At 44.0% G+C, this 14,621-nt stretch overlaps 1 protein-coding gene across 5 annotated transcripts in view; it reads right to left on the bottom strand.

Annotated features, from left to right (window-relative positions):
* TET3 (tet methylcytosine dioxygenase 3) overlaps positions 1 to 14,621 on the bottom strand; it is a 104,630-nt gene that overhangs the window by 69,613 nt on the left and 20,396 nt on the right. The window contains exons 1-2 of one of the 5 annotated variants that reach the window (XM_060251295.1): positions 5,656 to 5,836; positions 4,065 to 4,121 (exon numbers count right to left, since the gene is read on the bottom strand). The exons of 1 other annotated variant lie outside the window; for it this stretch is intronic. In XM_060251295.1, coding sequence (XP_060107278.1) covers positions 4,065 to 4,121; positions 5,656 to 5,679 — 81 coding nt within the window. In that variant the 5' untranslated portion in view covers positions 5,680 to 5,836. Of the gene's footprint in view, positions 1 to 4,064; positions 4,122 to 4,354; positions 4,610 to 5,655; positions 5,837 to 14,621 lie in introns of those variants that run through there. 3 more of the 5 variants (XM_060251297.1, XM_060251292.1, XM_060251298.1) reach the window with 3 other exon arrangements.

The following is a 14,621-nucleotide window of genomic DNA, read 5'->3' as shown; positions in this document are numbered from 1 at the left end:
GTTACTAAATGTAGCTTATTTCCCAGATTCTCAAGCAGAGAGAAAGGCAAGAAGGGACCACAGCGATTTGGGAAGGTTCCTTCATTTTTTGTGCATTGAGTAGACTTCTAGCAGATAAAGAAGAAATATGTAAGTGGGTACAATATGTAATTAAACCCTTTAGTAATTCTCCAGTTACCTGAAACTGAACAAAGCTTTTGAGTGCTATTTGTTGATAACAGTGAATACTGTTTTAGCAATGTAGTGAGAAAAGAATCTGTTACTTTTAATGGTGATGCAGCATTTGACAACTTATAGTGATTAATAACTTGATATATTACAAACATTTGTGGATGGGCAGGAACAAATCAGACCAGATACTACAACTTGATCAACATAAATAGTTTATTGTACACCAGAATCATAACAAATTTAATGAAAATGTGCAACAAAAAATATTGGCAGTATTTTGTTTAATAAAATATTAATTTAAAAATAGCATTGGATATTTTGCAATATAACTTCCACATAACTGTTTGGTTCTGAAGGATTGAGTTCTGTCTTTTGTGCAGAGGATGGTACTCCTGAAGTCAAAGCAGAACCAACTCTCATCTCCTCCTTTGTGTGGCTCACTTTTGAGTCAGCCAGCCCAAGGGGTACCAATTCATGTAGCATCATTTCCCCCATAACTGCAGAACAGTACGACGGACCTTCACCATTCACAGATTTATGACTCATAATTGCACTTATTCACAGTCCAACCACATGATGCAGTCTCCAGCCTATTTTAATTCCCACCAAGGCATCATCGGAATCATTATAATGCTATATCTTGTGAAAAATTTGGTTTGTTTTGCTACCCCCTGCCTTCAGGTATTGACAGATTCTGCAGTCTGAGTGATTTGGAATGGACTCCCACTCACACAAATAGCGAAGGTCTCTGGTAATTCTTTAGACTGAATGCAAACTGAATGCAAGTTAACCTTTCTACAAAATTGACTACATAAAGAGTCCAAGATTTTGACAGTCTGAGATTTGGTTAATAACTTTAAATCAACAAATGAACTTTATCCTTGCAGTGGTTGCCCATTTGTACCCCCAATTTTTCATTTCCCCAAACATACTATTTTCTGTAGCTGTTTATCTTCTCAGTCCATTACTGCCTAGCCTTATATCAATTCTTACCTCTCTGGATAAAAGGAATTTGGCCAATAGAAGCTAAAACTCCTTCAGCCTGCCCTGCTCTGCCCTTCTGTGACACTATAGCAGTGCAGGCTTTTTCAACATAGCTAAACTTCTCAGCACATGAGAGCAGAGAAGAAGAGGAGCTATAAAAGCAGACTCCTGTTTATAGCCCCTTTGCCTTCTCTATTGGATGAGACAATTTTAAATGACATTCCTACTTCTTCCTTGTCTTTCTCTTGAGAGGTGTGTGTGTTGTTTTGCTATCAGGCAGCTGTAATATAGTAAAGTAGTACATGTAATTTAAAGCATTCTTACCAGGGCTAGAGCTATTCAAGGAAGCTAAACAGCTGTTTGGAGTAGCAATGTTTTTAGGGCACCATCAAAACCATCAGACACCTCAGAGTACTGTATCAGGTCCTTCATCAAGCAGTACAGCTCCACAGGGCAGGGGGAAAAGAAAAACATCCTGAACTGTCCCCACTTCTTCCAGAAGTACTATGTGCTCTTTTGACCGGAACATTTGCAAAGTGAGACTCCTCAGTTTGACTTTTTGTCACTGTAAAATGTAACATCATGGTTGTGGATTCTTATCAGCCACTGGGTCAGCACACACAAAAAAGCCTTTATGTCCAGGGTCAGCCAGCCTAAAGAACTGAAGGTTTTCACTGCAAAAATATTATCCCAATTTTTTAAAGTTTTCTGGTGCCTTATCTTCCAGTAGGAAAATCAGGATGCAAGTCTCAGAACCTGATCCAGCAAGACAACATAAGAGCTGGTCTCACCTCACCCACAAACTCACTAGAAACTCACTAGCACAAACTCACTAGCACTTCTGGAAGAACTGGGGACAGTCCAGGATGTTTCTTTCTGCTCGGTGGAGCTGCACTACTTGATGAAAGAGCACAGCCTCCCTCTCTTTTTGTCAGCTTTTGGACATGGAGCAGGTGTCACTGGGTGTGTGGGGTGGAAGGTTTCTGTGAACTTCCTGCATTGTGGAGGGGGTTGGACTAGATGACTCTGGAGATCCTTTCCAGCTCTATGATTCTATGGATGGTCCTCTAGCAAGTCTGGCATCTCCGCCTCCTGAAACATGTAATGGGATACTAATTCCCACTAAGTTACTGTTAGGGTTACTAACAGTGGAATCCTTCTAAGCCCATTGACTTCAATGGATTTTAGAACTGGGCTATAAGAACATATGCATGAAGAACTTTGGACACTTTAAATCCATGATTTGAATACTGTATTGTTTTTATCAACACATTTCATCTAGCCTTAAAAAGTCACAATCAAACTTGTTGGACCAAAACATGGGGCAATTAAAAAGGAAGCACAAACTTTTTCCCATGTTCAGCTACTTTTTTTTTTGCACAGCCAAATTTAGAACACACAAATAAGTGCTCCGAGGTTCAGCCATACTCATTATACCCTGATGGATTTCCAAATTCTTCAAATAGCTGCAGCAACAATTGCCCAGTATAAGGGGGTGGGGGCAGAGAGAAAATGGGAGAGCACTTTGCTTGAAGGCTTGAGCCAAAAACAAAAAAGTTCTCCATTCCACTGCATGGCATTACAATGAATTTCCATATTTCCCTTTTCTTAGCTGCTTTTCCTGAAATGCTAGATACATATTTTATTTTTACTTATTAATTAATTTACAAGATTTATTAGCCATTTTTCAAAATTTCAAATAATCATTTCCAAATGTCTCTGAACTGGTCTCCCCAAATGCCTTTTAGATGTAACTAAGTACTTTGAAAACATGGAGATGCAATCACCATAGTGAACTAAAACAATGACAAAGGAAATATTCAGATCCTCTAAGAATATTAAAGGAGATGCAATAACTGCCATCCCCAAATGACTGCCCCCCCCCCCTTTGTCCCAGAAACTGGAGAATCTTCCAGTGGCAAAACGTATGGGGTGGTCTTTACTAATTCAGAAACAGAAGCCTCATTGCATGACAGAGTGACAGTTTGGCTGAAGACAAAGCCTCTGAGAACACAGTATGGGTTGACAACAGGGATGCTCCCCATGCTTCTCCCCACACTGTTTGTAGAAGAGCAAACAAATATAATTTCTGTGTTGCCTTTTAACAAACTGTTCACAAAAGCCAGCCTCTAAGACTCATCCCCCCCTTCATTTTCTATTAACCAAGAACACCTACTAACATAAACTGTAATGTTGCACTCAGTATTTCATCATCACTACTGCCTACTCCCAGGGATTTTCCCATGGCCACTCAGTGTGGGGAAAGCAGGGTCTTCAGTTGTCAAATTACTCTCTGCTTGGAGCAGGACTACACAAGGTTGCACTGGGGGGGGGGGGAGCTTCAGTCTTGAATAAGCACAATGATGAAACTAAGTGAGCCTTCCCCCTTGGGACATCCTTTCTACACACGCACAACCCCCCCCCACCAAAAATGGAAATTAAGTCAGTCAAAGTTGCCGTTTTGTACCTCCTCTGCACATCTATCATCTCCAGCTACCTTACAGAAAGGTTAAGACAATTGCCATGGTTACGTCAGGATGTCGTCATGCCTGCTTCAAAGCACGCAAGGCTCCTCTTTGCTAATTTTGCTAACCATACTTAGGACTTGGGGGGAGGGGAGCCCACATCACGACTTCTCTGTCATAACCCCAGAATTTTAAAAAGTAATATATTGAATGAAACAATCTACTTATTGCAGGAGGAACTATACCCCAAGAAACCCACCACAAGTCAGCAAAAAACCTAAACACATGAACAAGTGCAGAGGAGGGGGCAAGGCTCAGACATTCAGAGATTTAATACTTAATTGCCATGCCCTTTGCTCAGGGGTGGTCCAGTTCCTCCCTCCCCCAAACCACCTTCAATAGTTTAGTTTAAAAAAACAAAACAAAAATGAGAAGAAACAATACCTCTGCTGCTGGCACCGGCCCCTGCTCCCTGGTTCCTTTATTGTCCTTTATTTCCACCTGCAAAGAAGGAACCTATCAACATATTTTTGTTTTTAAAATCAGCTGAAGTCCAAAACTCTCTTTGCAGACTCCCATTGTCCATCAGTACAGAACAGAGAGGCTTTATTCACAAGGCCCTCAGTGGGTTATTTAAATATGCATCCTCCATTTAGAATAATCCTTTCAGAAGAGGAGGGGGGAACACTTGCATTTTAAAAGGTCTTTGGACATCAAAGGAACCCATTTCTTACCTGGCTGAGCCTTTACTCCGCACCTTCCCACTCCGCTGGCCAGCTTCCTTTGCTGCCCTCACACTCCCCCCCCCCCCAGAAGATCAACCCCAGCCCTCCTCAGCCCCAGCACAAATCCATCGTAGCTACCAAGCAGCCATCTTGCCTCATTCTCCTTGAAGCCGCGTTACAGACACCCTGGTGCATTCAGGGGCTTTTCTTCTGCCAGACGCTAGAGTCATTATCATACTGCTGAGCTCCCAGCCCTTCTCCCTCCCCCCACACCTCCCCTCCCCAAGAAACAAACAGGGTGGACGTGACATGCATGCCCAGCCTAAGCCAATCCTTGCAGACTTAGCAGCACATAGGAGAAGGAGGAGGGCAGAGAGGGAGGGCTGAAGTCTGGCTGCTGCAGCCTCTTCTCTCCAGAGCTCTCACCTGCCGGAGAGCACAGCCAAAGACAGACTGATCTACTGACCCATCGAACCAGCTGAAGCCAAAGATCTTCTGCTATGGATGGGGAAGAGGCTTTGGTTCTCTTCCTGAATGTACACATTCTATGGCCAATTTTATCAAAGACAGGAGGGAGGGCACACACTACAAGAAAGGAGCCACCTTTCACAACCCAGGAGGGTGACTCCATTTATTGCAGTGACTGTGTTTAGTCTGGTCGTGCTGCTGTTAACAGGCATCAAGAGGGAAAAGAGAGATGTGTGTCTTAACTATACAAGAAGCACATGCCATGGAGGTTCCCCAGCACAGGTTCGAATCCCTGTGGTTTGAATCTGCCTTGGAAGCTTGCTGGATGACTTTGGGCCACTTACTCCTGTCTCTCGGCTTAACCCTAATCTACCTCACAGGGTTGTTGAGAAGATAAATTAGAGGAAGGGATATGCTGCTTTGGTTCCACTTTGGGGGGAAGTAATGCATAAATATCTAAATAAACAAACAGAGAAATGTATAAATTGGCCTTTTGAGAAGACTGATTGGGAGGAGGGAACCGCAGTATCCCATCTCTTGCCTCTAAGTAGCACACAGATGAAAACCAGCTTGGGGTTAGGGAGCAGGCAGGAATTTGACAAGTGTCTGCAGTTCCTTAGAGACCTCTCACACTTTTGCAATCCACGGAGGTAACACAATCACCTCCTGACAGAGCTATTAATAAGAATGCTACAAAATTCTACTCTTCATAAACAGAATGACAGAGCATATTTTTATAGACAATGCAAGAGGACTACCATCTAATCCCAAAATATACATATGCCCCTTCTTTGTACAAAGAGCTCTACAGGAACAGAGCAGAAAGGAAGGGTGGCACCTACCTTCCAAATACATTTCCTCAGCATATTCAAGGGTTCCTCTCAGTCTGTCATGTACATTCAGACAGACATGCGAAATTACATGGCACTGTGTTTTTAAAGAGAAAGCTCTACACCCAGGCACATTCTACTCTATGAAATTTGCTCAGACTTGTCCCATCATCTGTAGAAATCACTCCCAGATTGAAATCAGCTGCCTGCTCTAAAAGAATTCACCATCTCATAACTTGGCACATTGCTAGGATCAGCAGACGCAGGTCAACTGGTTGTGGAACCTGTTTGTGCACGCCAGAGGCTGAATGCAGCTCATGGATACAGATGAGAAAGTTTTTCAGGAAACTGGGGAGCAGCAGCCATCAACATATATGGCAAACATAGCTGTCTGGAAAATAGCCCTGTGAAACTCCAAAGCTTTTACATTCTTACAACAATCAAAGGACTAACTAAGCTGTCATTCTATCTACTTTGTACCTCTTAAGAAACAGTGATACACCAGGATAGATATCGCCAGATCTGCACATAGCCCAAGAAGAATAATCTTTAGCAGGGCTTTTGTTGTTGTCGAAAAAACCCAGCAGAAACTCATTAGCATATTAGGCCACACCCCTGATGTTACCATTATTTCACACGAGGCTCTTTTTTTGTAGAAAAAGCCCAGAAAGAACTCATTTGCATATTAGGCTACACCCCCTGATAGCAAGCAAGCTGGAACTGCGCTCCTACTCAAAAACAGCCCTGATCTTTAGTATGGTATATTCAATTTCAATGGAAGAGCCCCTTAAACTGGAGTTACAGCACAATCCAGGAGGGAGAGGAAGTCTTTTGGGAGCAGATGAGCCACTACGTGGGCGCAGGAAGGGTTTGCACCGATGTAAAACCAGCGCCACAACAGCAGGGGGAGTTACGTGGGCGGGGGGCTGCTCGAGCATGAGCGGAAGTGAGGCGGAGTGCAGCGTTCAAGCGGAGGAGGGGGTGGAGTTGGGGGCACAGCCAGGCTTAGGCGGCTTCCTGAGCAGTTTGGTCCATGACACGTCCCCCCCCCCCCCAAGAGGCGCAACTTTACACTGGCAAAAATGGCAGCGTGGCCCGAATACAAAGGTTGCCTACGCCGCTGTGGAAGCTCGCAAACCCCTTAGGGAGCGGTGTGATTCCCTCGCCAATCCCCTCGCGCCTCAGGCTGACGAGCTCCCTCCCCAGGATCCCAGCACGGTCTCCCCCCTCCTAGAAATACATCCACTCTGGCCTCACACAACTCAGTTGTTAGGGAGAGGAGTGCATGATGGAAGCTCTGCCGGTGAGCTCCCGGCCATACAGACTTAGAGTGAGGAACAGGCAGGCATGTCAGTGACAGGTTATGCACTGGGCGGTTGCTTTGACAGTATCTTTGACTTGTGCGGGGAGAGAGAGGTCTCTCCCCTGGGGCTAACTGCTCTTGTTTCCAGGTCTCCACAGGTTCTGGGCTCCCGGAGGCTCTGCATGCAAGGGCTGTTGACCATGGCTGGGTAAGTTCCACTGTCCCCCCCAGCCTCCCCCGCCCCTCGGCCTGCCTGGGCTGACAGCCTACCCGACCCCACAAGGCTGTTGTGCACAGGGCGCTAAGGGGGGGCTGATGAGGTAGAGTTCTGTGGCTGATGCACTCACACTCTGAGTTCTGCAGCCCCCAGGGAGGTGTTCCATGCACATGGCAGGAGGTGTCAGGGCAACACAGGGGGTCTTTGGGTGGGGGGGTGTCTGCTGCTGGGCTGCTCACTCCCAGACACACATTCCAGCTGCTGTCTATGACAGCAAACTCCTGCACTTCGTACTTCCTGCTTGTCTGTCTGCCTGCCATTTGCAGAGTCTCTGACAGCGGGAGGGTGTGAGTGGATTGATGGCTTCTCCATGGTCCTGTGCGGGCCTGTCTCACCCCCACCCCGCTACCAAGCCAGGCTTCTCGTGCGTGCATGCCCAGCCTCACTCCTGTTCCCTCCCCGTGTTGGTGGGACATCTCTCCTTTGGCTGTGATGGTCTGCCCATCATTGGCTCTGTTCTCTGTTTGGGGGCGGGTTGGGGATGGCTATCAGCCTTTCTGGGGCCGCCCCTCCCCAGCCCTGACTGTCATGAGCTGCAGCGCATGCGCCAGGACTGGCCAATGGGGGGGTGGGTGGGCTGGCCCTCCCCTCTGGCTGCCTCCGCCTCCCTTGTGCCTATGCCAGGGCCATTGCCAGGGCGACCGTCTCCCTCATGGCAAGCTACACCTCTCCCCTCCCCATGCTCCAGTGTGCCAAAGTCCTCAGGAAGTCTACTAGCAGCGTGGCAGCAAAGCTGCGGCCGGCCGCCACTTATGTCTGGATTGGGCTATAAGTTTCCATAGCTAGAGGAAGGCTTCAAGTTTGCCAAGTAGAGTGGTTTGATACACCCCAGCAGCTATACAGTGCTTTCTAGTGACCAAAAATACCACATGCATTATCAGGTGTAATTGTTACAACAGCAATGCAAGGCAAGTCAGTACTATTATCCTCATGCTCCAGATGATGAACTGACAATAAGTGAGTGGCTTTTCTAAGGCCATCTCCTAAGAATTTGGTGAGGTATATATGGGAGTGCAAAAACTGATCCTTGCTATGGCAGCGACTGCAAGCTGGGTAGGAACAGGTGAAAACAGTCTGCACACATCTAGAATCATAGCACTGGAGGAGATCTCCAGGGTCATCTAGTCCAACCCCCTGCACAGTGCAGAAAATGCACCTGCTCTGACCCCAACCTCCATTCCTCCCTCTTTCAGTCACCACATGGATAAGGTACAGTGCAGTTGGATCAATGTCATTAAAGGGCTGTACACTGCCTCAAGCTGGTTGGCACTAGTGTTCCCTCTACGCTGAGTTAGTGTGAGCTAGCTCACAGATTTTTAGCCTCCAGCTCACACATTTTTGTCTTAGTTCAGGAAGGATGACCCCAGAGCACAATAAGTTATGCAGTAGCTCACAACTTTAATGCCAGTAGCTCACACAGTAGAATTTTTGCTCACAAGACTCTGTAGCTTAGAGGGAACACTGGTTGACACCATTCTAAAAGTGCCCTTCCCTGTTCCTGAATGAGGGTGCAGGGTCCATGCAGCCACTCAAAGTTCCCCCTTGAACCTAATCAAACAGAGGTTGTTTTTGATCCAGTTTAAACAGGGAAGACTTGGGAACCTCACGAGTCAAACCCGGAATGAGCACAACCTTGTGTGGGCATTCTCTTTAAATGTAGGGAGTTCCTACTTGGGATCCTCCACGTGTGGATCTAGTCTTTATACTGAAGGAGAAGATTCATATCAGGGGCTTTTTAATTCAATCATATTTTTATCCTGCCCTTCCTCCAGAGACAATATACATAGCTCCCCTCTCCTTCATTTTATCCTCACAACAGGTTAGGCTAAGAAAAAAATAACTGGCCTAATATCAGCCAGTCAGCTTCACAGCTGAGTGGGGATTCAAATGCAAGTCTCCCCACTCATGGTATGACACTGTAACCACACTACCACACTGGCTCCCACAGTTCATAGCTCAGTGTTCTTCAGCCACTACATCATACCCTGATGCTGACCACAGAAATTGGCATTCAGAAAACCTCAGGTTTCTTTTTCTTTCTTTTTTAAAAGAACCATGTTTCTAGTTCTTGTGGTTGATAAGACAAGCTACAAAAGTGGATGACCGGGCAATGTCTGTTAACATCTCTGAAGCCTGGGAAGGAATCTGTAGGATTTCTCTCACTGCCCAGAAAAAAAAAATTTAAGTGCCCTAGATCAGTCTTTGCCTTTAGGAATGATTAGTGACAGCAGATTAAATTATGCACATCAATGGCCAAATCTTATAATTTAGGTAAATTGCAAAGTTCCACTTTTATTGAAGGAGAATTTTAGTTTACCTTCTTTATGTGTCATTCCCCACCTTGGAATTCCCACCTTAATTCTTACCTGAGTGCTCAGGCAAGTTTACGTTCCAGAACTTTTGCTGACATTTATTTAGCGTATGGCAGAGTTACACACAGGAAGTATATAATAATACATAATATGTAACCAAATTGATACACCATGTATTCAGATTGATTGGGCAATCCCCCTAAATACTAATATCTGACAGAAAAAGCATTTTACTACGGAAGACCAAAGGGTAGAGGGGGTCATAATATTATTGCAGTCTCAAATTCCTTAGCTCTCACTATATAAAAATAGGTTCTGGGAAGGATGTAAATAAATTTATAGCAAAAGTAGTTACTTTTTTGAATGTAGAGACTATAAACACTCCACCATTTTCCCTCTCTACATGGTAACCATATCCATATAGGGTTGTCAGCCCCCAGGTGCCAGAGGGGGTTCCCTTGCTTTTAGGAGCTTTGGACTGCCGCCAGTCAACTGGAAACCCCATGCCCAAACAGGGACATCACTGTGTGAGAGAGAGCCCCAGCATGATGATATCACTTCTGGGTGATGTCATCATGCTGGGAGCATTGCATTGGGACACTATAGTAGTTGGGCAAACTCTATGGATTTGAGTATCCAGAACACCCCCGAAATCCCCCTGCCAGATTAGGGGACCTGGCAGCCCTATATCTACTTGATATTGTATGATAACAAGTGCAGAACTCACAATTCCCTTGTATCCTCTTCCTGGTGCTGTTTTGTCTTTTCTCCTGGCAGCCCCCATCCTCTCTCCTTTCTCTGCTTCCTTTTCTTATTCCCATTCACCAACCAGCCTTTCTTTTATCTCCCCCTCTGAGATTTAAGCTTAATTTATTAATGTCATGTACACCCCACCTTTCTCCCCACTGGGGACCTGAATTAGCTTACTTCATTCTCCTTGTCTCCATTTTATCCTCACAACAACCCTGTGAGGTAGATCAGGCTGAGACAGAGTGACAGCTGCAAGGTTACCCAGCAAGCTTCCATGGCAGAGGTGGGGTTAGAACCAGGATGTCCCAGACGTTATCTGACACTCTAGTCACTACACCTTACTGCTATCAGCTTTCCTCCCTTTTTTCCTTTCGGCAGTCTCTTTCTGGGAGAAGTCTGGCCAAATTCCACAGGTCATGTGGTAGCAAGTGGTTTAAGTTAGTTGTGTGGTGGCCACTGTCAGGCCCAGCCAAGTCACACAAGTTATGTGTGGTTGCCACTGGGCCAAGGTTGTATTAAGTTGTACCTGCCACTGCACTTGCATGAGTTGTGCAAACTGCATGCTAGCAAGTTGCCTGGTAGTTGCTGCCAGGCCTGGCCCCATGAGTCCTCCCTCCAGGGCAGGAGGGAGGTGAGTAGGCATGGACTGGGAGGTCAAAATAGCCCTGGAAAAGGTCATCCTCCTGCCTTTTACTGACAGAACCCAAGGGTTGAAGGCTGACAATATTGTTGTGGTTACCAATCAACCCCCACAATGGCCACTGAGGTCTCAGAGATCATCAGTTTCTTAAAGGCACGTGTGCTGTTTCTATTATTTGAGGGGGAAGGATATTAACCGACTTTTTTATATTTCAGACTTTTCTGCAAACCTGGGGCTTTTCTTGCATTTGTAGAAAGATCTGTCTTGTCTGTTCATTTTTCCAATCTCTAGATTTAAATATCTATACATAGGGTCACACTGAGCACTACATATATTGATTTCTACCTTGGAGGGAATTATTTGCAGGCAGGTATGACTTAAGTATTTCTCATTTTAGTAATTAAGGCACTGATTAATTGTTATCTCCCCCAACCTCCCAATTTTTCCAGAACAGTTTTGAATCCTGCTGTGTAGTCTTATGCTCTTCAACACCTCTTATGAAAACACACATACACACACACACAGAGTACATCAGTGATCCAGAGGAAAGTAATTTGTTTATGATTGCACTATGAGTCCTTTGTTGATTTACCTTCTTTCTTCATATATATATAGTTAAGAGTTCTACGCATGCCTGCTTATGCCAGCTCCTACACATGTAAACTGAAGATGGAAGGCAATAGCTAGCAGCAAAAGTTCTGTTTTACATTTAGCATGTAGTTAATTTTCATTTAATACTTATTTTTGTTTTAAATAGCCTATCTCTTCAAAGTGGCATGACTGTGATTACACACAGATTATGCATTTAGGGGTGTTGGGAATGCTGCTGGTATTACAACTACTCAATGCGACATCATCAGCCCCCCCCCCTCTTCCATGACATCATCAGACCCTACCTATTGAATCTCAGGGTTTGGAATTTGAATTATGGTGACCTGACAACTCTAGTCTTCCTTCAGTGGACTCATGTTCCCTCACCATGAAATTTCTGGCTGGTGGGGGGGAGGGGGCCCTAAAGATGGGATAGGGTTGCCAAGTCCAATTCAAGAAATATCTGGGGACTTTGGGGGTAGGGCCAGGAGACATTGGGGGTGGAGCCAGGAGTCAGGGTGTAACAAGCATAATTGAACTCGAAAGGGAGTTCTGGACATCTCATTTAAAGGGACCACACACCTTTTAAATGCCTTCCTTCCATAGGAAATAATGAAGGATAGGGGCACCTTCTTTTGGTGCTCATGGAATTGGATCCCCTGGTTCAATCCTTTTGAACCTTGGAGAATACTTTGGGGAGAGGCACTGGATTCTATAGTAAACATTTGGCGTCTCTAACTCAAAAGACGCCCTCCTGAGCCCCAGATACCTGTGGATCAATTCTCCAGTATTTTCTATGGCAATGTCTCCACAGGGAATAATAGAGTTTCCAGCAGACATTCCCCTCCCTCGCTTTCTGATGACCCTGAAGCGGGGAGGGGGGGGGAGGGCTTCAAAACTGGGGGATCCCCTGCCCCCATCTGGGGATTGGCAACCCTAAGATAGGATCTATGTCTGATGCAGTTGAAGAAGTCTTACAAAAGTTACAAGGTCACAAATGTAACAAGCCCACAAAACAATTTCAGGTTTCTACACCAACATTAGTGGACTAAAAATTAACCATACTATTTTCTCCCTGTTCCTTACTAAGAGAATATGAAGCACTTTTAACAACCAACAATGCTGCTTAAACATTAAATGCAAATGTTGTTTAAAGGCTTAGGCTGCTTCTGCATGGAGCTGCTTCTCTATGAAGCTGTCACTGGGGCTGATTCTGCAGTTGGCGTTTGCCTCCCTTTCGCTCCAAGGTTGTTCCATGCAGGTGTGATTTCCCGATTCCACACGAAAAGATTTTTCCCGGATTCAATTCCCAATCTGTTCCGAGTGTTCTGATTCCGCATTACTGCTGCTCCCGGAGTTTCCCCCACAATCGTAGCAATTTCCCCCTCCCTCATACGTTTCCCTTTTTTTTTTTAACACGCATGCGCATTCACGTTACAACGCGATTGTCTTTGTTTGCGTTACAATGTAATGCCAAAGGCATAATACTCAACCAACAACAAAAAATTGTGGAAAAATAACAAAAAAATAATGAAAAATACTTCAAAATTGTAATAGAGAATTAAACACTTCAACTTCACACACTTTCACATATCATTACATATAACAGCATATTATCAAAAATGCAAAGTATAAAGTACAAGGAATAAATATTCAAAAGTGCTTGCAGTTAGTCCATATCCAGTTTGTAATCCTTGAAAACTATTACTTAAAGTGCCAGTGTCCAATGTGTTGCAATTGCAGATAATTCTTGTTCTTCAGCAAAGAATTTATGATGTTAAGACGTTGCTTTAAACTTCCTTTGTTTAAAGACATTTATTATATAGTGGAAGGTCATAAGCCTCTAACAGTAAAGCTTGTAACACTGTTTCAGATATCTTCATCTGAGAGACGTGTTCCACTTATCAACTTCCAGCATACCACATTCCTGTGACACCAGCTCCAGAGAAAACCTTCCACTATATAATAAACGCCTTTAAAGAAAGGAAGTTTAAAGCAACGTCTTAACATCATAAATTCTTTGCTGAAGAACAAGAATTATCTGCAATTGCAACACATTGGACACTGGCACTTTAAGCAAAAGTTTTCAAGGATTTCAAACTGGATATGGACTAACTGCCAGCACTTTTGAATATTTATTCCTTGTACTTTATACTTTGCATTTTTAATAATATGCTGTTATATGTAATGATATGTGAAAGTGTGTGAAGTTGAATTCTCTATTACAATTTTGAAGTATTTTCCATTAATTTTTCATTATTTTTCCAGTTTTTTGTTGTTGGTTGAGTCATTCTCTGTGGAACTCTAGGCTTTTCATTCATTCATTCATTCATTCATTAATTAATTAATTCATTCATTCATTCATCAAAGGCATAATACTGGCAAAGTCACACCATTGGCAGGTTATCTAAGCCCCGGGAAATCTGAGTCGGTGATCCACCATTTTTATCCACACACGCTGAATGTTAAGCACACAGTTTTCCATTAAAAGCTATAACAAATTACAAACAGATGCATGAAGATGGGGGGTGGGGGGAGATTTATGCAGAGGGGTTAAGGGAGAAAGTTTCCCCAACCTATCAAAAATATAAACCTATAAACATAATCAAATTCCCGTTCCCGTTTGAGGCCATACGGGGGGGGGGGGGGGGATCGATAAAGGTGGGAATCGCACATCTTTAAAGTAGTTCATGTAACATCGCTATTTATTTAGTTGCATTGTAACAATCTTATTGAAAAAAAAATTATAATAGTCAGGAGTGATTTTTATTGGAGGGGGGAAGAAAGTAATCACAATGCAATGACACATTATCAAAATCACATGGAATACCATAAAGAATGGGGGCGGGTGGAAGCAAGGGATGTAGTCAGTAAAAGAAAATCACGTTACATCGTTATATATTTTTCACGTTGTAACACGAAACATGATTTGTTTTTTTAAAAATTACTCTATTTCAGGAAAATATTGGATAATTTTAAAAGGGAGTAAAATTAAGGAAGTATGACAAAATAACTGGGCGGAATCATGGGCATGGAGTTATGTGGGTGTGTTCTACCGATGCGAGAAGTTTGACAGCGCATTGGTATGAGTTCCGCACATAAATT

Source organism: Heteronotia binoei, chromosome 12 (assembly GCF_032191835.1).
Source record: "Heteronotia binoei isolate CCM8104 ecotype False Entrance Well chromosome 12, APGP_CSIRO_Hbin_v1, whole genome shotgun sequence".
Classification (NCBI taxonomy): Eukaryota; Metazoa; Chordata; class Lepidosauria; order Squamata; family Gekkonidae; genus Heteronotia; species Heteronotia binoei.
The sequence above is the reverse complement of the archived record's forward strand: the minus strand, read 5'-3'. Positions and strand labels throughout refer to the sequence as shown.